Source organism: Orbicella franksi, chromosome 14 (genome assembly GCF_964199315.1).
Source record: "Orbicella franksi chromosome 14, jaOrbFran1.1, whole genome shotgun sequence".
Taxonomy (NCBI): domain Eukaryota; kingdom Metazoa; phylum Cnidaria; class Anthozoa; order Scleractinia; family Merulinidae; genus Orbicella; species Orbicella franksi.
In genome coordinates, this window is record NC_138158.1 from 16,592,618 (window position 1) to 16,615,180 (window position 22,563).

Genomic DNA, 22,563 nt, shown 5'->3' on the forward strand with positions numbered 1-22,563 from the left:
AATCCCGTCAATTCACTGCTATCAGTAGAAACATAATGTCCACTGCATAAAAACTGTTTTTAGACGTTTTCGAACCATTGCGCGTTAACTTTGTTTAATTTTGTGTCCGCCGTCATGTCTAGTTTGTCATCGCGTGTATTTCGTTAACGTCAACAACACGTGAATGGTTGTCATAACAAACGCAAGAGGTTTCCTGGAACCTTAATGTTTTCGATTCACCAAAACGCTTTAAGTTCGTTAAGACACAATAATGGGTCAACTTGGAATGCTGTTTAGCATCAAGGACGTTAAAGGACTGTAAATTAATCGAGTTGAAATATCTTGAAGCAAATCAAAATCGCGCCCTTATTCTAATTTGGTAAACAGCCGATCTCCGTTCAAGTTCAAGAAGTCGAGAGGTTAATCCGGCAATGTATTACCGGTACAACAACAAAATCAAACCGAGATCATCAAAAGTGTAAGTTTAAAAGTGTAAGTTTAAAAGTGTAGTGGCAAGTTCCAAATAAATTTCGCCTATATAAATTGGAAACAAGATGTGAAACGGTCTGACCCGAAACAAATAAACAAAATATTAATACGACTAATTTAACCCGAAAATGTTACAGAAAACATACCTAAAAGCCGTCGATTCCCCTCAATACCACTCCGCATTGCCTTAAAGAGCCCAAGCTTTCTGCTGTAAGAATCAGGGGCCTCATGAATCTGTATTTATTATATCGGCAACCATGCTGCGTGGCTGATATTCGAGACTCAGTAAAAGTTGTCACACAACCGTACGAGCAGCCCAGTCACGCTTTCACTGCTCTTGCGCAAATTTCCAACATTTCGCAATTTACACAAACCGACTACAAGTTTAAAGTAGTGACAGTAGATTGAAATGCGCTTTTTAAAGCTGTCCTATGGAGGAACAATTATTTCTTGTTTCTGAATGGCTCTTAGTTGTAGCTACAGTCGGGGAGGGGGGGGGGGGGGGAGGGGAGAGGGTATTCCCGGAAATTTCGGATATCTGTATGCCGTGGAAGATTAAGTGGTCTCCAGCTCTTAACGCCAACACTGAAACACTAGATGATTCTCCAAGTATCGCAGGGATCACTAAGCTAAATAATTTTGAGTGTAGCTCCGCTGAGTCAATTACCTGTTGGCGCGCATATTGCATTGACCGTGGACAGGTGGAAAGACAGTTAAATCGGAAAAGTCTATTGCACATTGTAATTTAGCGTTGTCCAACACGCAGTCGATCTGGTTGTAATGTTAATCGTATTTGAGAGAATCTCAAGTTTTCTTTCGGCACATACCGGGGTGACATACTACTAGATGGGCGTGGCTGGGAGCCACGAGTCAAGTCAGTCAATTTGCCATGCTTAACCGAGAAGAGTGACTGCGACTTTAACATCAGTGCCATTATCAACGGGTGTGACCGAGTAAGCGTCTGCTGAGGTTTCCATGGATAGTAACCATGCACGGTAGGGGTGTGTTAGTGTCTTCAAGGCCGCTGCATTCGTGTCTTTTATAGGCTGTCTACTTTAGAGAGGCACTTGTCGCTGGAGAAATGTACTCAGTCTCTGGAGAGCTATTCCCTTATGGACTTAGCCAAAATGTGCTACAAACCCTGCTTGGAGCAGGAGTTGGCGCTTAACTCCAAGCCACAATAGGTCTCCAGGAAGCCCTTGTTGCTTTAAAAAAGGTTTGGGCTCTCAGGGCAGTCAGAGACAAGCAGCAATCGTATCTTATGGCAAAATTCCGCATTGGTCAAACGACAGGCCGAAAGCTTGACGCTGAACTGGTGGCGCGGGAATGCGCAGTGCCCGGGATCCTTATAACATTCGTTCTTTTTCAGGTGCTAGTTTTTCTCTCACCTAAGTGCCGCAATGCGCCAAAGTGATCCTGATGAGATGCATGTTCAGGCATCTGAAGAGGAGAGAAATTTTAGTCAGGCAAAGGAAGTTGTAGAGATACTCCAGCTCCAGCATCCTTTGGTACACGACCAGCAAGACTCCTGTGCCTTGGCGATGGAGGGTGACCTAAAGAACCTGAAACTGTCTATGCTACCGTGCGGGTGTGAAGACATGGGACTAGATATACCTCTCCCACTCGTGCGTGGAAAAGCTCCATACTAGGCGCTTCTGAAGTATTTTACTAACAACTGCACTTGACGGAAGTATTCTTAGGAACTGTCGGTGTTTGGCTTCTTCGGTATTTAGCAAACACCTCTTGCGGGGGGGTGGAGGGGAGGGGGAAGGATCGTTAAATTTTTGTAGGGAAGGGGAGGGAGTAGAGGAGGAAGACAGTTTAGAGGAAAAACTAACGGCCGAATCGTCTCAACCTTGTTCCCAGGGTCTCTCATCTCACCGCCCCCTGGAGCGAGCTCAGCATCAGTTCATTAGAATAACACAGAGGCCTATTAGGGTAAAGCGTAGAGACAATCTGCAGTCCTTCCACAAGTGGCTCAAAATCACTCTTCTCGGTTAAGCATGGCAAATTGACTGACTTGACTCGTGGCTCCCGGCCACGCCCATCTAGTAGTATGTCACCCCAGTATGTGTCGAAAGAAAACTTGAGATTCTCTCAAATACGATTAACATTACAACCAGATCGACTGCGTGTTGGACAACGCTAAATTACAATGTGCAATAGGCTTTTCCGGTTTAACGGTTTTTCCACCTGTCCACGGTCAATGCAATATGCGCGCCAACAGGTAATTGACTCAGCGGAGCTACACTCAAAATTATTTAGCTTAGTGATCCCTGCGATACTTGGAGAATCATCTAGTGTTTCAGTGTTGGCGTTAAGAGCTGGAGACCACTTAATCTTCCACGGCATACAGATATCCGAAATTTCCGGGAATACCCTCTCCCCCCCCCCCCCTCCCCGACTGTAGCTACAACTAAGAGCCATTCAGAAACAAGAAATAATTGTTCCTCCATAGGACAGCTTTAAAAAGCGCATTTCAATCTACTGTCACTACTTTAAACTTGTAGTCGGTTTATGTAAATTGCGAAATGTTGGAAATTTGCGCAAGAGCAGCGAAAGCATGACTGGGCTGCTCGTACGGTTGTGTGACAACTTTTACTGAGTCTCGAATATCAGCCACGCAGCATGGTTGCCGATATAATAAATACAGATTCATGAGGCCCCTGATTCTTACAGCAGAAAGCTTGGGCTCTTTAAGGCAATGCGGAGTGGTATTGAGGGGAATCGACGGCTTTTAGGTATGTTTTCTGTAACATTTTCGGGTTAAATTAGTCGTATTAATATTTTGTTTATTTGTTTCGGGTCAGACCGTTTCACATCTTGTTTCCAATTTATATAGGCGAAATTTATTTGGAACTTGCCACTACACTTTTAAACTTACACTTTTAAACTTACACTTTTGATGATCTCGGTTTGATTTTGTTGTTGTACCGGTAATACATTGCCGGATTAACCTCTCGACTTCTTGAACTTGAACGGAGATCGGCTGTTTACCAAATTAGAATAAGGGCGCGATTTTGATTTGCTTCAAGATATTTCAACTCGATTAATTTACAGTCCTTTAACGTCCTTGATGCTAAACAGCATTCCAAGTTGACCCATTATTGTGTCTTAACGAACTTAAAGCGTTTTGGTGAATCGAAAACATTAAGGTTCCAGGAAACCTCTTGCGTTTGTTATGACAACCATTCACGTGTTGTTGACATTAACGAAATACACGCGATGACAAACTAGACATGACGGCGGACACAAAATTAAACAAAGTTAACGCGCAATGGTTCGAAAACGTCTAAAAACAGTTTTTATGCAGTGGACATTATGTTTCTACTGATAGCAGTGAATTGACGGGATTCTAATTAATGACAGCCTTTTACTTTCGCCATTGAAATTGATTTGTCTCTTTTTCGTGCATGATTATTGTGTTATTTGCGCCCAACACATTGACAGAGATTTTCGCTTTTCACAAAGGGAAATACTGCGAGTTCGAGCATGAAACTTGGCATGGTATATCTTTAATAATGATATTTTAAGGCTGTAAAGTAAAATAATCGGAAAGTGAGGTACCAGATGCATTTTTATGCTGTTAAACATGACCTATATTTTACCGTTATTTTTCACACGCTTCATAGCTGTTTTTAAAATGGTTCGGAAAACCACTATATCAACATATCTGAGATTAGTTTAAAGCGAGGAATAAATAAGAGTGGTTGTTCCACATTTGTGTGAAGTTTGAAGTCAATCGAGTTTATTTCAAGACTTAATCAGCGCTTCGTCCTCGCACCTTATTTCGGTCATTTTATTACACGAAAAACCGCACTTTGACCGCGCTTTCAAATTTTCGCGAATTTCTGAAAGATAAAAATTCGCTGGAACCTTTAAATATGAGTTTTAGAATTAGGTCACTTAAGGGTATCTTTGGGCAAAATATGAGCGATTTGTCAAATGGGACGTTGACCGGCGTTTCTCGATCCTAACAGTCAGCCATTCTTAATTCTTCTCCGTATAAACAGTCTTTAGCCAATAGATTTGAGTGAAAGCAGAGCAGAGGTCGCGGATTATGACGCGTTTCTGGCTCTGATTACTCACGTTCCCTAAAATTGGTTTGTTTACCAACAGATTTCGCAGGATGTCGACGGGAGGTAATTCACTTTTTTAACGGCTTTTCAAAGATGAATTTCAATCTTTGTTCGAAACATGTACTTTTGTAAACAAAGTCCTTCCATTCCACTGCAAACTGTTCCTTGTGGGCACTTGAAACGAACCGGAATCTGCAATGTGTTCACATCTAAACAGAATGGATCATAATCCCACTATGGCAACGTGGATAAATAAGCAGGTAGTGATCGTAAAGAAACAAAACCTCTTCATCATCTAGAAAATAAACCATCGGCATGAGCTATTGCAAGCGGGCTTCTGAGATCTTCGAAAGAGATTCTCTGGCTAAGCAGAGTAGTTATAATTAGTTCCCTCTATAAAATGAAGTGTTATAGGTACAAGTAGTTGTTGGTATTGCCATGAGCAGCAGATTGTAGATGATATCGTTACACGAACAACCACGAGTGATATCTGTTTTACAACATCTGGTAGAGGCGATTTCAAATGTCAGACATATTAAACATAGCGTTTGGTCCCAGAGCCGTCCGGTTGACTGTTCCATTTGCAAAATATTATCTCAAACTAAGACTTTCACTTATCGAAGAGGCTTTCTTGCTTGTACCATCGGAATGTTTGAGCCAAGCCAAACCAATTACTTAGCAAGTAGACTACTCAGCAAATCTCAAACCGAAACCAAAATCAAAGTAATTGTCTAATTACTGTCGACTCTCGACTGAAAACCGCGCTATAGCTTCATTGCATTATTAGAAATTTATACCAAATTAACAGGACCTTCATGTTAACCTGTCCGCTTTTTGGGTGAAAAACTTTTGAAGCATGCATGCTGTTACACAGCCGTGTCGATTTAATGCAAGTCTGGTCTGTAGTACTACACTGATTATATTTCCAGGACTATTGCAACACTGCCTGCGTAAACGATCGTTCTCACCCTTTTCATCGTGATAATTTGGTTTGCAAATACAAACAAGAGAAAAGGAAATCGCTTGTAAATGATCTTTTACCCGGTAAATATTTTGTGAAATTTTAATACCAGACTTCCCCAACGGCCTTCAAATTTCACAAGTGTTTTAGAAAGTTTTCCACACGTGAAAGCTGACGAGTGTTTTATCAACAAGAATCAAAAAGCAAAAACTACCAAAACACCACAAGGAAAGGTTGCAAATAACAATTACTTACTATCCTGATCTGTATTTTAATCAAATGGAATACATCTGTAACAAACTACCATAACGTCCAAACGGAAAGCTTGATACAAAAATGTACTTACTATCCTGGTCTGTTGTCACAACAATCACAGGATCACTGGCTGGTCCATCTCCTTTCACAGTAGATGCAAACACTGTGATATTGTAGTTGACAAACTCCTTTAGATTTCTCAATTCCTTTTCAACGTCATCACGACCAGCTGAAACATTTCCACTATCATTCTCTGTTTGTGAATGGTAAGTAATGGTGTAACCCGTGATGATACCATTCTGTTGATCAGCTGGAACTTCATCCCACATGATTAAGATGCTCGTTGAGCTGCGGTCCTGTCCTTGTACATTTTGTGGAGCACCGTCAGGCTCTGATACAGAAGGTCACAAAAGAGATATATTACGACGATTGCTATGGTCCATACCTTATTAGTGAATCGCGAGTAGCAGGTTTTCTGTTTGTGACTACCATAAGCCTTCCCAAAATTAGTTACGTTATGTACCGGAGATATTGTACACATATAATAATCATTGCAAGAACAAACCAACCAGCAAGATAACACGAAGGTTGTTGTAATATCTAATTCAATTTTGGAGATAATATATTTTTCTCGATATTAACTCTTGGTAGTTAGACAATCCTGACCTAAATGTATGTTCTCAAAAACAGGTACAGAAAATAAAAATACTTTTCCAAAATTCGAAAACCAAACACCTTTAAATGACAACTTTTCATATCGTAAATCGTTTTCTTCTAATACTTCACATATTACCTCTATTGACTATAGTTATTGAGTATTTGGAAATAATGGAATGAAAAATTAAACTGTTAGAAACCACCATAGCGCAAAAACGGAAAGCTAATACTAAAATCTACTTACTATCCTGGTCTGTTCTAACAACAATTGGATCACTGGCTGGTCCATCTCCTTTCAAAGTAGATGCAAGCACTGTGATATTGTAGTTGACGTACTCCTGTAGATTTGTCACTTCTGTCTGACGAACAGAGGCATTTACTCGAATATTTCCATCGTCATTTTCTGTTTGTGACTTGTAAGTGATGGTGTAACCTCTGATAATACCATTCTGTTGATCAGCTAGAACTTCTTCCCATATGACGGAAATGCTGGTTGAGCTGCTGGTCTGTCCACGCACATTTTGTGGAGCACTATCAGGTTCTGATATAGAAATTGAAAGCAGAATTATATTGCAACGAGCGTGGTGGTTGTTCAGTTCATTATTGAGCACTTTAATGCTGTGTTTACATTTGAGCTTTAACCAAGGTAAACAGTTACTAAGGTCAAGTTACTCAACCTTGGTACATTCGTTCAGTTTTTTTTACCGGCTCAAATAACTCAAGTTGATCTTTCAACATTCGCGCGCGCTGCATTATCAACGTCATGAAATCAAACTTGGACGAGGATCCCACCGCAGCGGAACAGGAGCAAATTGAGGTGCCATCATTTTCATAGGCAAGGACCTCATTCCATAATATTGCGGCGAAAATTCATCTGCTTGATCATACCTAGAGTATGCATGGTTATATACGTAGAAACGTGGATACGTTTTATAAGCAGCATCCTCCCTGGTGGCAAAATATATCGACAATAATTACACAACAAAAGATCGAAGTTTGTCTAGAGAAAGTTGTAAATAATACTGAGAATGAAAAATACAATGCTTTCTTTTACGTGAGGGATTGTTCGCCGTAAGAAGATCGATCCAATCTTTCCACATTATCTGCCATGATAGCCTAGTCAAAACTGGAAAAGAAACGCTTTGCTTCGTCGACAATCGCACAATCTGCTCACGGGAAGTGAAATATTACGCCGCCACAAGCGGATATATCTGTCATCTTGACCTTGGTTACCAACTGTAACCATGCCTGATCACAGGGTAATTACAACTTTTACCTCGGTTAAATTTCTTTTGTCTTTTGCGGCATTTACCAAAGTATCAGTTGGCGTTTACACACGGAAAATGTTTACCTAGGTAAGTAAACTCTGGTACCTCGGTAAACCGTTCAAGTCTAAACACAGCATAAGATAAGGTCACTACGGACTACGGTAGCACGCGTCCCGGACCTGGTTTGAGGTTTAGTGTGCATGCTCATTGGCACGTGGCTTTCGTAGTCCGTCGTCTCATCGCTCGCTACTGGGAGAAGTCAGGTTGTTTTATGTAGTGGGGACTACGTAAGTATTTTTTGCTGAATTTCGACCCTCTACTGATTTCTAAACTTCATTTTTATGTCAAACAGTCTTGAGCCAATAGATTTGAGTGAAAGCAGAGCAAAGGTCGCCGATTTTGACGCGTTTCTGGCTCTGATTACTCACGTTCTTTTAAACAGATTACGCAGGATGTCGACGGGAGGAGAAAGAAGGTAATTCACTTCTTTACGGATTTTCAAAGATGAAATTCAATATTTGTTCGAAATATGTACTTTTGTAAACAAAGTTCTTCCATTCCATTGCAAACTTTTCCTTATGGGCACTTGAAATGTGCCGGAATCTACAATGTGTTCACATCCAAACAGAATGGATCATAATCCCACTATGGCAATGTTGATTAAGAAGCAGGTAGTGATCCTAAAGAAACAAAACCTCTTCATCATCTAGAAAACCATCGGCATGAGCTATTGCAAGCGGGCTTCTGACATCTGTCGGGCTTCTGGCAACTGGCCAATTGTGTCGTGTGTCAACACCTTTGCATACGACCTGTCTGCTTTCTTGGCTAACGTATTATCTCCTCTTGCAGGTAACTCGAACTTCACAGCGAAGAACTCAACTGACTTCGCCTCCACCATCGCGAGTGAAGAGATCCAGGACCACGAGATCATGGTGTCTTTCGACGTAGAGTCACTGTTTACCAACGTACCGATCGAGGACGCCGGACAAGCCGCGCTACAAAAAATGGAGAACGACGCAGGCCTGGCTGACCGCACGACACTTACACCAGTTCAAATCGCCGACCTCTTGAATTTCGTATTAAGATCTACGTACTTCCAGTACAACGGATCGATTTACGAACAACGAGACGGCACAGCCATGGGGAGCCCTGTATCCGCGGTTATTGCTAATCTCTACATGGAGATATTTGAAGAACAAGCAATAGAGTCCGCACCTTGCAAGCCTAAGATCTGGAAACGCTACGTAGATGATACTTTCACCATCCTGGATCGGGATAGAGTTGACGTCTTCCTGCAACACCTGAACAGTCAACAACCATCAATCCGTTTCACCATGGAGATCGAGAACAACAACAAGATCGCCTTTCTCGACACGTCAGTTTACAGAGAACCTGATGGCCGCCTTACCACCAGTGTCTACAGGAAACCAACACATACTGATCAGTACCTAGCGTATGATTCACACCACCCTCAGTCAGTAAAGCGCGGTATTGTGAAGTGTCTGTACGACCGGGCTAAACGTCTCGTCACCAAACCATCAGTAATCGCTGGAGAGAAGAAACATCTGTCATCTGTACTTGTTTCTAACGGATATCCCTCCTCTTTTGTACAGAAGATCACAAAGGCACGAACAACCCCAAGAAGAGAGCCGGTCGCGGAATTTAAATCCACCGCCGTTTTACCTTATGTCCAAGGGGTTTCAGAGTCTCTCCGCCGCTGCCTAGAACAACAAGGCATTCGCACCGTCTTTAAGTCCGACACAACACTTCGGTCACATTTAGTACGACCAAAGGACACCGTTAACCCGGCTAAACAAGATGGTGTTGTCTACAGGATTCCCTGTGAGTGCGGCAAAGTCTACATCGGGGAAACAGGGAGATCTATGCAGGAGAGGATCAAAGAACACGACAGGGATATACGACTCGCCCGTACCCAGACCTCCGCCGTTTCTGAACACACCCACGAGACCGGCCACTATCCTATCTGGAATGAGGTCAAGTTTATTGATCGAGATCCTCACTGGTACACACGTAGGGTCAAGGAAGCTATTCACATAAGACTTCACCCTAACAACATCAACAGGGATAGTGGAATTGAAATTCCTGAAGCATGGATACCCACGATCAAGAAACACAACAACAGGAGAACGGTACAACAGCGGACCACTGAGGGAACAACTACTCGCCGGAATAATGGAATAATAGGAGGATCGAAATGCACCAATCACAGCCGACCTTTGTGATATAAATGATACCGTGCAATCAGTCGACCTTATCGCCTAAAGAAGACTAGCAGTAAGCAGTCGAAACGTCGCGATCTACATCTCAAGTGACTACATCGTGAGACAAACGTTAATACACTTTATTGTTCTTCAAAAGACATTCTCTGGTTAAGCAGAGTAGTTATAATTAGTTCCCTCGATGAAATGAAGTGTTTAAGGTACAAGTAGTTGTTGGTATTGTCATGAGTAGCAGATTGTAGATGATATCGTTACACGAAAAACCACGAGTGATATCTGTTTCACATCATCTAGAAGAGGCGATTTCAAATGTCAGACATATTAAACATAGCGTTTGGTCCCAGAACCGTCCGGTTGACTGTTCCATTTGCAAGATATTATCTCAAACTAAGACTTTCACTTATCGAAGAGGCTTTCTTGCATGTGTATCAATCAGCTAACTCAAGAAAGACGGGACAACAGAAGTCCGGCAAGAAAACACAAGCACAGGCTTTATTTCAAGTGAAGTCCACATGGAACTGACGCCATCTAACATACGGGAACTAAATGACGTAACGATGTAACGATATGTCACGCAACATGTCACATCTCCCTCAATATAGAAAAAACAAGTAAAAATGAAATATGAAATAAAATAAAATAAGAAAATAATGAGCCATGCAAATCTAGCATAATAAATGTTCATTGGCAAGTGTTCAATGTCTATAACCCCTTCAAAGTCCAATGATCATGGGCCTGGCCTTGTATCCACACAGCAAGTTCTATTAAGTCTCTTTAGTATTCAAATGTCAATGTTCAATAATAGTGAACCATAACAAGTGTTCAACAAACTAATCAAACATGCGATGCTAAAGTTAGGTTCAGTGTTCAGTACTCAAGGTTCAGTAACTGAGGCCAAGAAGCATGACAGTCAAGTATTGTAATCTGCGAGATAGGATGGTCTTTTTACAATCCGTCCTGAGCGGGTCCTTGTTATCACACCACAGTCCGACTCAGCTATCTCTCGGTTGAGTTCAACAAGGGAAGTACCGGTATCCAGGGTGCTGCTTGACTCTCCTTGACAAGTTGAGTCACCGGTTGTGTCAGGAGTGTTTGAGACTTGTGGTGGTAAATTAGTAGTAACCTCAGGAGGCAGCTCATTGGTTCTCTTCAGATGAACTCTGTTTCGTCTGTAAGAGGTCCCATCTCCTGTCTCCACTTCATATGACCTCTCATCGAGCCTTTCCACGACAACTCCCTTCTTCCACTCCTTTTTTCCCAGTACAAACGGCTTCATTCGCACAGTGTCACCCTCGCTCAGAGGGGGTAGATCTCGGGCGTTGGTGTTGTAATACCGGGCTTGCCTTTGCTGGACTTCCTTCAATTTCTCTCTCTCGTGAGCCGAGTTGAGTGTCCTTGGCTCCAACAGGGTGCTAGTTGTAGGCAGTAGAGTTCTTGTTCTTCTGTTCATGAGCCTCTGGACTGGACTGCTTCCAATGCCTTGTGATGGGGTGTTGCGTTCAGCAAGGAGCCCCAAGTAGAAATCGTCTCCAGCTTTGGCAGTCTTGCGAAGCAGTCGTTTGGCAGATTTGACAGCTGCCTCTACCTTGCCATTGGCTTTGCTGTTGTAGGGGGATGTAACACTATGCTCAATGTCCCAGGTCTTTGTCATTCTCTTGAATTCTGCAGCTGTAAATTGAGCGCCATTGTCACTTACGAGCTGACATGGACTGCCATGTCTGGCAAAATGAGCCTTGAGTTTCTTCACCACAGTCTCAGCATCTACACGGTGCAGCTTGTCCAGTTCCCAATAGCCACTATAGTAATCCACCGTCACCAGGTAGTCTGTCTGGTTCAGGGAGAATAGATCAACAGCTACTTTCTCCCACGGCCTCTGTGGCACTTCATGGGACATGAGGGTCTCTTTGCCATGCGAGATTTCAAACAGCCTACAGGGCTCGCAGGTTGAAATCCAGTGTCTGAGTTCAGAGTTCATGCCAGGCCAATACACACTTTCCCGTGCCCTCCTGAGACAACCTTCAACACCAGCATGGGATGCATGTATGTCTCTCTTTACTTCGGCCCTAAGTCCCTGGGGTACAACAAGGCGCTCACCTTTGAAAACGAGCCCATCATAAATGCTAAGCTCATCTCTCATGCTGTAGTAGGGGACCAGTTGGGAAGGAACGTTGGACTTGTCCTCAGGCCAGCCTTTCAGTATGGTGCTCTTCAGGGCTTGTAAGGTGTCGTCTTGTTCAGTCTCCACTCGAAACTTCTGTAACTTCCCTTGTCCAATGGGCAGGAATTGGACGGCATTGACAACTTCAAATTCATTGCAGGTTTCTTGGCCATCAGCTGGTAGGTATGATCGGCTCATCATGTCTGCCAAGTGCTGTGTGTGACCCGGAGAATACTGCACTTCTATGTCATAGGCCAGACTTCTGAGCAACATGCCTTGTAGACGTTTCGGTGCCCTGTCAAGCGGTTTTTTGGTGATGGCTTCAAGTGGCTTGTGGTCCGATCTGACAACTACCCGGCGACCAAAGGCAAAGTGGTGCCACTTCTCCAGTGCAAAGACAATAGCAAGCATCTCCTTTTCTATGGTGGCATAACGGGTCTCAGGATCTGTAAGTGCTCTGCTAGCGTATGCCAGTGGTCGACCTTCTTGCATAAGTGCGGCACCAATTCCCAGGCTGCTGGCATCACACTGTATAACAAGCTCTTTGTCAGGACTGTAGTAGGCAAGGATTGGAGCTTGGGTGACTAGTTGCTTCACTTCATTGAAAGCTTTGTCTTCAGCATCGCCCCAGTACCATTCGACTCCCTTTTGTGTAAGTCTTCTGAGTGGTTCCATTACTTGGGAAAGCTTTGGAAGGAATTTTGCAAGATAATTAACAGTTCCGTTAAGTCTTTCAATGTCCTCCTTGGTCTTTGGTGTTTGCAGCTTTAGGATAGCTTCTACCTTACTTGGATCTGGTTTCAGACCCTCTGTAGTGAGTTGGTGCCCCATGAAATCCAGTTGTTTCACTCTCAGGGTCACTTTCTCCTTGTTGAGGCGGATGGATTTCTCTTCGCAGCGCTGGAGGAGTGATGTGAGGTTTCTGTCATGGTCCTGCGTGGCATCCTCAATGGTGTCTCCAACACCATAGATCAATATGTCATCAGCTATACAGGCAACACCCACCAGTCCTTCCAGGGCTTGATGGAGTCGTTTTTGGAAGATCTCAGAGCTAACAGAGAGTCCAAAGGGAAGACGTCTCCACCTGTACCTCCCGAATGGGGTAGAGAAAGTGGTAAGCAGACTGGACTCTTCTTCCAAGGTAATGTGCCAATAACCATGACTCAGATCAACTTTGCTGAAAACTTTCGCCTTTGCAAGGTCAGGGAGGATGTCATCCAGTACAGGAAGCTGGTAGTGTTCCCGCTTTAACGCGAGGTTAAGGGATCGTGGATCTATGCAGATCCGAAGACTTCCATCCTTTTTGGTTGCAATTGCCATCTGATTTACCCAGTCGGTGGGTTCATCTACGGGAGCGAGAACTCCTACCCCGACCAGTCTGTCAAGCTCCTGCTTAACCTGGTCTCGCAGCTCAACAGGCAGCCTTTTCGGTGGACGAAGTACCGGCTCTGCATCGGGCTTGATGGTCAGACGTACAGAGCCAGATAAGGTGCCAATGTCGCCATTGAATACATCAGGAAAAGCTTTTAAGACGTCTTGCTGGCCTTCAACTACTCCATTAACACTTTCAAACTTATCATAGTTGACTGTGATCAGCTTCATCTTCTCAGCTGCCTTGCGACTCAGCAGTGGGGTTAGTTCAGCTTCAACAACAACAAACTTCACCATGTACTTCTTGGAGGTTTTGGGGTTCTCTAGGAGGAGTTTACAGGTACCAAGTGCTTTCATTTGTGCTTTGTTCCACATTTCGAGGGAAATGTTGGATGGCTGAATTTCACTGTTGCCTATGCAATTTCTGGGAATGATGCTGACAGTAGCTCCACAGTATATTTGCAGTTTGACTGGGCTGGAGTTAATGTTCATTTCACAATAGATTGGCTTATCCTTCCTAGATGCAACACCATTGACAAAAGCATTAAGGGTCTTTACAGAGGCCACATCCGAGTCGGAGTCAGAGGAGTCACAGGCCTGATTCACTAGGTGCACCTTTCCTTTCGTCTCACAGACCACAGAGCCCTTCCAGTGATTCATTTTCCCGCATGCATTGCACCGTTTACCCCATGCAGGACACAATTCTTTTTTCAGAACATGAGTCTGCAAGCAGAATTTGCACTTGAGCTTTCGTGACTGCGTGGTTTTCCTGTCAGATGATGGTTCAGGGGGGTCACTCCGTTTGCCATTCGCTCTACGTGATTGGTTTACCCAGTGGACTTCCTCAACTTTTTCACTCGCACCAATTGCCTGCAGTTGAGTTGTGGCACTTTCAGATGTGCGGCAAATATCAATACATCTCGTTAAATCCAGCTTTCGTTCTTGAAGGAGCCTTTTTCTGGCATCGCCATTTCTGATGCCGAGGACAATACGGTCTCGAAGAAGAGAATCAGTCATTCGAGGGCAAGTGCAAAAGTTACATGTTTCAGCCATGTTTCGTAGTGCGATCAGGTATGCATCGAAGCTTTCGCCGACTTCTTGATTTCTTTGGTTGAACTTGAAGCGTTCATACGTCTCGTTGACTTCACCCGTGAAGTACTCGTCAAACTTGGCTATTATGGTGTCGACCTTTTCGGGGTCTTCGCCGGTGTTGTACCGAAAGGCGTTGAAGATCTCCAATGCACCTTGACCGATGGTACAGAGAAAAAGGGCTTTTTGATATTGAGCATCTTGGCTGGTAATCTTCGCTACAACCGCGTAGTTAATCCAGGTTTGTTTCCATAATTTCCACTTTTTCGGCGAACAGTCCGCAAGGTTGAGTGGAGCAGGAGGTTTTACATGTGGTAATGGCGGGCGATTCGGTTGAGCAGCGCTCAAGGTTGGTGCAGAAACGGCGTCAGCTTCAACTCCGGTTGCAGGCATGACTTGCAGCGGTTCTGAGCAGATTCTCAACCGCTGCCACCATGTATCAATCAGCTAACTCAAGAAAGACGGGACAACAGAAGTCCGGCAAGAAAACACAAGCACAGGCTTTATTTCAAGTGAAGTCCACATGGAACTGACGCCATCTAACATACGGGAACTAAATGACGTAACGATGTAACGATATGTCACGCAACATGTCACACATGTACCATTGGAATGTTTGAGTGAAGCCATATGCGACATTGGAATATAAAATTAAAAAAAAAAAAAATGAAACAATGTATTAGATGATGGAGAGATTAAAGTTGAAGATGGAGCCATAATCCTAATCAGCGGAAGGCCGCAGCTCAAGGCAAGACTTAAGATTTGCAGGGCGTGGCTGATTCGTGCTAAAGAGACCCAGTGGCTCTCCACATAACGTTATTAAGCGACACTCTCTCGAGGATTTTTGTCCGATTTACTTTGAGTTTGCATATGGTTCGTGAATCGACCACATTCATTAGCATGAATTTCATTTCACTTTGTGCTTAGGCCAGTTTGTCACTGTGTACGTGTATATCGTAGTCGACGCATGTCTTGCATAGAAATATCCAGGAGATAACTAATTAAATATAGAAACAGGCTACAGAATCGAGGCTCCTTGCGAAGGAGCTAAAGAGTTTCATTGGTTTTGTGAAGCTTTTATGAAGCTCAAGTTATCGACGTCGCCGTCCTATACGAAAATGTCGAAAATATACTTCTTAAGCATTTTGTCTTTGGCAATACGACGAGATAGCGACAGGTTCCCGCGTCCACTGCCAGTCACGTCGTTGCCTTCCCGTCCCTAATGTTGCGTATACTGATGTAGAAAACATATATATCGACCACTCAAATTTTAAAACAATACTCTGCAATGAAACCAAAACTCCGTAACTCCTTTTTGCACCATTGTGGTTATTTATACTGTCGAGTAACCACATGTCCTCTTCGGGGACTTCTGTTCCTTTATATTATACACTATACTGGCGGACCCGGAAGGTCACCGACACCACTAAAGCTTTCAGCAAAAGTTACGAGGCAATATATAATCCGTCAGGAATACTTTCGTTCGCGCAAGTACATAATCGATGTAAATTTGACAATATCAAAACGCCTTATAGTGATGTAGTACATTCGTCGTGAAACTGAATAAAACAACTAACCTGCCTGAGAGAGAGGTACAAGGAAGAAGAATGAAAAAAATGTTTTGAAATCCATCCTAGGAACTGGATGGGCAGCCTTCTTCCCTCAAGCGTGCATTTGGCTCTTAATTCCGTCGATCACATGATTCTATCAATCATCTTCCGCTCATTGATAACCGTCTGACAGATTTCTATGCAAATGTTTTTCATATTTCCACAATAATAATGTTAGGGCACGCGTAAAGTCAAGGACGACTTTAATAAGCGTAGATGTTAGACATGCCTCAATACCTGGAACGTCTTAAATTTGCTCAACACCACAGTCTGAAAAAGTGTTATTTAATTTCGACGAATGTGATTATTTCTGAGGGGTAAAAAAATTAGAAGACGTCGTATTTCCTTTTTTCTATGACGATTTTACCACAAAGACACTCTCCAGTCAGCGGGTAACAGTCAAATACAATAATACATGAATAAACTCTTCTGCCGTTTACCGAAGAATTAAGAAATCCATCGACCAAAACGTGAGCTGTTTTTAATAAAAAGATTAAGTGTCAGCGTTTTCATGGTTTGCAAATTGTTTCGCTTCCACGTGGCGTTTGTATTTCAATTTCGTTTGAAAATTTAGGTCGGATTTAGATTTTGCCTGTAAGTATACCATTGCGGTAGTTAATACGTTTTTTTTTGTTTTTTTTGTTTTGTAATCATTGCTTAGGAAATTTAGGAATTTACTAACCCACAAAAACGGCTTAGCATGATACAATAAAAACATCGAGGTAAACACAGAATATTTAATTTAGAAGCGAAGTCCTAAAGAGATGTTCATCAGATAGCGACTGCGCGTCAAATACGTTTGCTTTCAAAAAACGCCTTCAATTCCGCACGTAAGATAAATGAATTTATTTGCGTGCAAATAAAAGTTTTTATGTCACCTCCCCGTTTATACATTTAATTTGTACCGGGTGTTGATATGACATGTGTAGGTCATTCAAGGGTAAAGGCGGGTAGATTGCTGCGTTCGTATTACCGTCATTTGATACCTTAGGCAATACTTTGGAGTTGTGCAAGAATCACGAGACAGTCAGACAATTTCATTACAGTAGAAAGTAGGATTGTGTAATTGTCACACCCTATTCAGTAAAAGTACATAGCCTCGTTTTCCTGGAGCACAAGAGGGTAAAAGAGCAATGCTAGCTGTGACTCGCCCTCTTAGCCTGTAACGCTAAATCTTGAAGTCGATCAAGCAATCAACCCGCCTCCGCCCCTTGCTCCCCCGATAGCCTTTACTTATGTGTACTTTTATTATGCTGCCATTTTCGTGACCCTCACCTGGTATGACGACTTTATATACTTTATGAATGATTATGTTATGATGTAGTTAATTATTAGTTAGTAATTTATCAATAAAAGCGGCCACGACACATGGCCAAATTATTATCCCAACAGGTTGCTGTCTTTATTTTAAGCGGTCTAGCAAAGAGAGCTCGATTGTTGGCTTAAATCAGTCGTGTAGTCCATATGATTGAAAACCACTCCATGGAAGGGGGCATAAAAATATGAAAGAAAAATATTAAGAGACAGCGTTTTCATGGTTTGCAAATTGCTTCGCTTCAACGTGGCGTTTGTATTTCAATTTCGTTTGAAAATTTAGGTCAGGTTTAGGTCTTGCCTTTAAGTATACCATTGCGGTAGTTTATGCGTTTTTTTCTTTTTAATCATTGGTTAGGAAAAAGAAAAACCGTTTCTAGACAGAGTTCTCGCTGCTGTATATGCCTTAGAATTTATTTCAGATTTTTGCCAGAGTGCAGTAGGCAACTCAACTGAAGCTGTTCAGCCTAGTTACAGAATGATTATTCTCTGTTAATGCAAGCACTGAGGGTGAAAGCAGTTTACAGCTCAAAAGGACTTGAGACGAGTCATTTTCCTCATGCACACGGGTTTTTTAATCGCTGACTTAAGGTTTTTTTTTTCAGGAATATGGCAAATCTTCAAGTTTGAATACAAATCCTTTGTCTATGCATGACTGCTGCAGTGTGGACAGACGGCTACTTCCGTACAAAGTTATTAAAAATTCATCAAGTTTAAACAAAGGAAATTATGATCGTTACAGTGTTTCGATATGTGCTCTATAGTTAATATAGGGTTTTACATAACAGAGCATCGATCTTTCTGTTTTCCCAGAGTTTAAGTTTCGATTGAGATGATATCTTAAACACTCAAGACAGCGTTTTGCGTTTTGCCATATTTTCAAACACCTCAAGGTTAATTCGTCAAAAATACTCCACTGCACGCCGTATTTTCAACTCTCTTCTTGGTGTTTGGAAATTTGGTAAAACACGGTCTCTTGTGTTCAATATAGTACATGAAAAATATTATACTAACACTAAAAATATTACTTTCTGTGATAAAGTTACGCTTTCTCTCTGAATGAAAACTTTGTTTTAAAGGATGTTTTTACAAAAGGATGATATTACGTTGTTGATCACGTGGTTACTATCCATTTTTTTTGGTTCCAGTTTTCTCAAGCAAAAACTGGTAATTGCAATACACGTCATGCGAATTCCGTATTCTCCCTCTTCTTGTTCCGTTTTGTTTCAATTTTTGGAGAATGCGGAAAAAAAAATCAAGACACAATTTGATAGTGCTGTAAAAGGTACATGAATCGGTACAAACTGTACTGAGTCACCATTGACGGCTTTTCACGCTAACACAGTTACTAGTCGTTCAGGAGAGTTCCCTTTGATATTTCTTGTAAATATGGTTGGGAGGTATACATTTCATCAGTTATTATTACGTTAGGAGGATTTTGGTAGCACGAATATTGACAAAGCTGTAAAACGTTGACAAAACGATATCCCTACCCTTGAGAATCCATGAAAGATAATCCAGGTGATTATAACCGGTCATCCATGTCTTTTTTTCTGGTATAATCTGGCTTCCCTCTCTCTCTCTCTCTAAAAAAAATAAATAAATAAATAAAATTAAGAAAAGAAAAAAAATGATAACAAAAGAAAATATGTATCAGCATCCTAAGATACAGAAATTATGTAATCAAATAATTTAGGTCAATAGGTTACAAATTTCATGTTACTTAGATTGTATATCATAAATTCAGATCTACAATGCAAATATATGTCTTGTATAATGATAACAATTAAAAAATTACCCGGCAGATACCTTTCCTTACCACCTTATCAAAAAAGAAGCATTCCAGCCGACTCTTGGGCCTGGTTGAAAAAACAGCTCACAAAACCTTAAACTAGCAATTTTAAATCAAAATTACTGATGGAAATTTCAATAAGGCACAAATCTAATGTTTTAAGTAAAAATTGGCATGGGTCTCACATTGCTGCAATGAATTCACAATTCGGATTTCTGCCATGGAAATCGGACTTGTAAATTTCGATAAAGCACCTCAAGGATTTGAAGTTCATCCCAAAATCCAAGTAATGCATCTTTGTAACAAATACAATGCAACACAGCTATAATTTTGCAATAAAATTATGTTGTGCTTTGTTTCGAATAATGCAACACCGGTTTTTTACACTTACGAGTAAAAATACGAGTTGTGAATTTTAGTGAAATACTTGCAAATCTGAATTTTTGAAGTAAAAACTCTGATTAGTAAGTTCTTATAACTCACACTTTGAAAGTTCGACCTGTGCATTTCCACAAAGCACTTCTTGAACAGTGGACATGCATGTCGTGAATTCAAATGAGGAGCAACTCAGATTTCAGCTTACACTGAAACATCCAAGTTACGAGTTTCTGTAGCACACAATTCATATTTTAAACTGGTAATATGAGTTGTGAACTTAGGTAGATTAAGGCAGGGTCCTAATTTTTGCGTTAAAAATCTGGGTTGCCGTGTTTTCGCTTAAGGTTTGGTTCTATGCACCAGAAATCCGGCTTGTGAATTAGAATTCGTTAAGGCACATCTCGAGTCGTAAAGTTCTGTAAGGTACTGTACCCTTCGCTCCGAAATCATAAGCTGGTAGTTTCAGCCAACTTGCTTGCACTGGAAAATTAACAAATTCCCTTTCCTGCTGAAGTCGAAAAAGATGAAAATCCATTGCCGTGGTTTCTGATTGATTGGTGAATTGACATTAATACTTACAATATTCTTCTACTATAAGCGTCGCGGCAGATGAAGTAGTTTGACCGACACTGTTATTAGCTAGACATCTGTATTGACCAGCGTCTGGTAGATGAACATCAGTTATTGTCAAATTATGTACGTCGTTTGTTATAGCTGAGCTTAGTCGTGGATTTGCTGCTAAATTCAATTCTTCTTCATTTTTTGTCCATCTAACACTCGGCTTTGGGTTTCCTTCTACCAAACAATGGAAAACAACATCTTGTCCTTCCGCTGCCCGAGTATCCTTTGGATGTTTGGAGATCTCAGGTGCAACTAACAGAACAAAAAAAGAAAGATACATTGTAAAAATTAAAAACAAAAGGTTAAGGAAACATAGTGATGGAAGATTAATCAATAACTATTTCTTAAAACATAAGCAGACGAATTTTAATGTTAGAACCCGACGTTTCGGCGTCATCGTGACACCATTCTCAAGGAAAAGTGAATAAATAATGCGAAGATTTGATTTCTATACAGTCTACAAATTAGCATAATAACAAAGAATCACAAGTTCTTCGAGTGAATACCTTTGCGTGAATCGAGTTCGTTTGCACGTTTAGGGATGGTTTAAGAACAATAAACCTACCTAGAGATGGTTAAAAAAAATTTCACGTGCTTACTAAATGTCCTAACAAATTTGATTGCCTAGTTAAGGAGATCGATGTTTTCATAAGTAAACTTAAACCATCCCTAAACGTGCAAACGGAGTCGATTCGCGCAAAGGTATGCACTTGAACAACTTGTGATCCTTTGTTATTATGTTTATTCGTAGAGACTGTATATAAATCAAACCTTCGCATTATTTATTTACTTTGCCTAGAGAATAGTGTCACGATGACGCCGAAACATCGGGTTTTAACGTTAATATTCGCCCGCTTATGATGGAAGATTGTTGCTGTTAATGTTTCCTGTTGTTGTTGTTTTCTTTTTTTCTGTTTAAAAGAAAGGTGGCAGCTTAACAATATCTTATTTGATCCACCGATATCGAGTTCAGGAGTGGTCGCTAACTAGTTCTAATGCTTGAAGCCATTGTTCGATTTAAAAGGACTCTCGGATATTTCTTTTTGTAGTCCGAATGTAAAAACTTAGAAGAAGCTTAGATTTCAGCTAGTGGGTAAACACGTAAGAATATACAAGTAATAATTAAACATCATTGGTTTGTGCTGTCCACTGGAGCCAAAAAATTAGACGTGTATGATTAGCTTTTACTTTCTCACTGCCTAATGCTATCATCACGCTATGTTATATGTTGAAATGACGCCACTTCTTAGTGTAGCGATCCAGTTGTCCATAGTGATGTGACAAGGTAATTCGATCCCAACGATATGATTGAACTATATGATCACAGCCAACCAAACAAATGCGGTGAGTAAGATGCACGATAAAATGCTTTGTACTGTAAGGAGAATTAGAGCTTTCGTCACAGTTGGTAACTAAATCAACATCAGATATTTCATTACATTGAATATCCAGTGAGGCAGCATCGGATGTAGCATTTCCAAATTTGTTGCTCGCCACACATCTGTAGACTCCGCTGTCTGTTCTTTCCACATTCCTTATTGTCAACTGCTGTTTGTTTTCTGAAAAACTGACCCTGGAATTGTCTCTTACACCTATTGGGGACCCATTTACAGTCCATGATATTGTCGGTACTGGATTACCATCAGCCTTACAAGATAAAGTAACGGTGTCTCCCTCAGTTTTTTGTTGAGCTTGTGGTTGTACAGTGATGGTGGGTTGTTCTGCAAACAGAAGTAAACAAACTTGTTAAGACATTAGTCATTTGATAGCCTGCGCAGTACGTCGGCAAAAGAGTCAAAAAAAACAAAAAAAAAAAAAAAAGAGAAAAAAAAAATGCGATGACACAATTAAGACATCTAGGACCTTGGCTTAGATTCACGAAGCTCAGTACGGTTACTATTTTATATCTTTTTAAGAATATTCCTTGACAGTAAAACAGTGCTCTCATTTTTTCATTCTGAGTTATATTTAAAGAGACAAAGTATATTGTGTTTTAGTTGTATTACGTTCATGTGTGGCCGGAGCCGGCTATTAACTTGCTTTATCATCTTGCAATAGAAATACATCAGAAGTAGGGAAAGAAAAAAACATCAGCTGAACAGGAAAGCAGGTAATCCGTTAAGAGATTTCAAATTTTGCCAGAATGGAACTTTTTATTTATTTATTTTTATACAAGCTGAAATGCTGAACTATAATCCACTACCATCCATGTAGTGCTGTCTGTCCCCCCGATAGCTTTTTCATCGTTCCTTGTAGAATCTTACTATCCGATGTATTTCAATACTTGGTGAAATATGACAAT

General features: G+C 41.3%; 2 protein-coding genes and 1 pseudogene across 3 annotated transcripts in view; 1 reads left to right on the forward strand and 2 right to left on the reverse strand.

The window, feature by feature from the left end:
- LOC145468664 (uncharacterized) overlaps positions 1 to 2,863 on the forward strand; it is a 14,932-nt pseudogene extending 12,069 nt beyond the window's left edge. Inside the window, exon 6 of the transcript XR_014042236.1 lies at positions 1,560 to 2,863. The product of XR_014042236.1 is annotated as an uncharacterized LOC145468664 (transcript). The remainder of the gene's footprint in view (positions 1 to 1,559) is intronic.
- LOC145467315 (protein sidekick-1-like) overlaps positions 1 to 22,563 on the reverse strand; it is a 330,055-nt gene that overhangs the window by 291,282 nt on the left and 16,210 nt on the right. The window lies entirely within an intron of this gene.
- The window catches only part of LOC145468665 (muscle, skeletal receptor tyrosine protein kinase-like), a 3,937-nt gene continuing 1,356 nt past the window's right edge, over positions 19,983 to 22,563 (reverse strand). Inside the window, exons 4-5 of the mRNA XM_081452377.1 lie at positions 21,701 to 21,982; positions 19,983 to 20,513 (exon numbers count right to left, since the gene is read on the reverse strand). Coding sequence (XP_081308503.1) covers positions 20,209 to 20,513; positions 21,701 to 21,982 — 587 coding nt within the window. The 3' untranslated portion in view covers positions 19,983 to 20,208. The remainder of the gene's footprint in view (positions 20,514 to 21,700; positions 21,983 to 22,563) is intronic.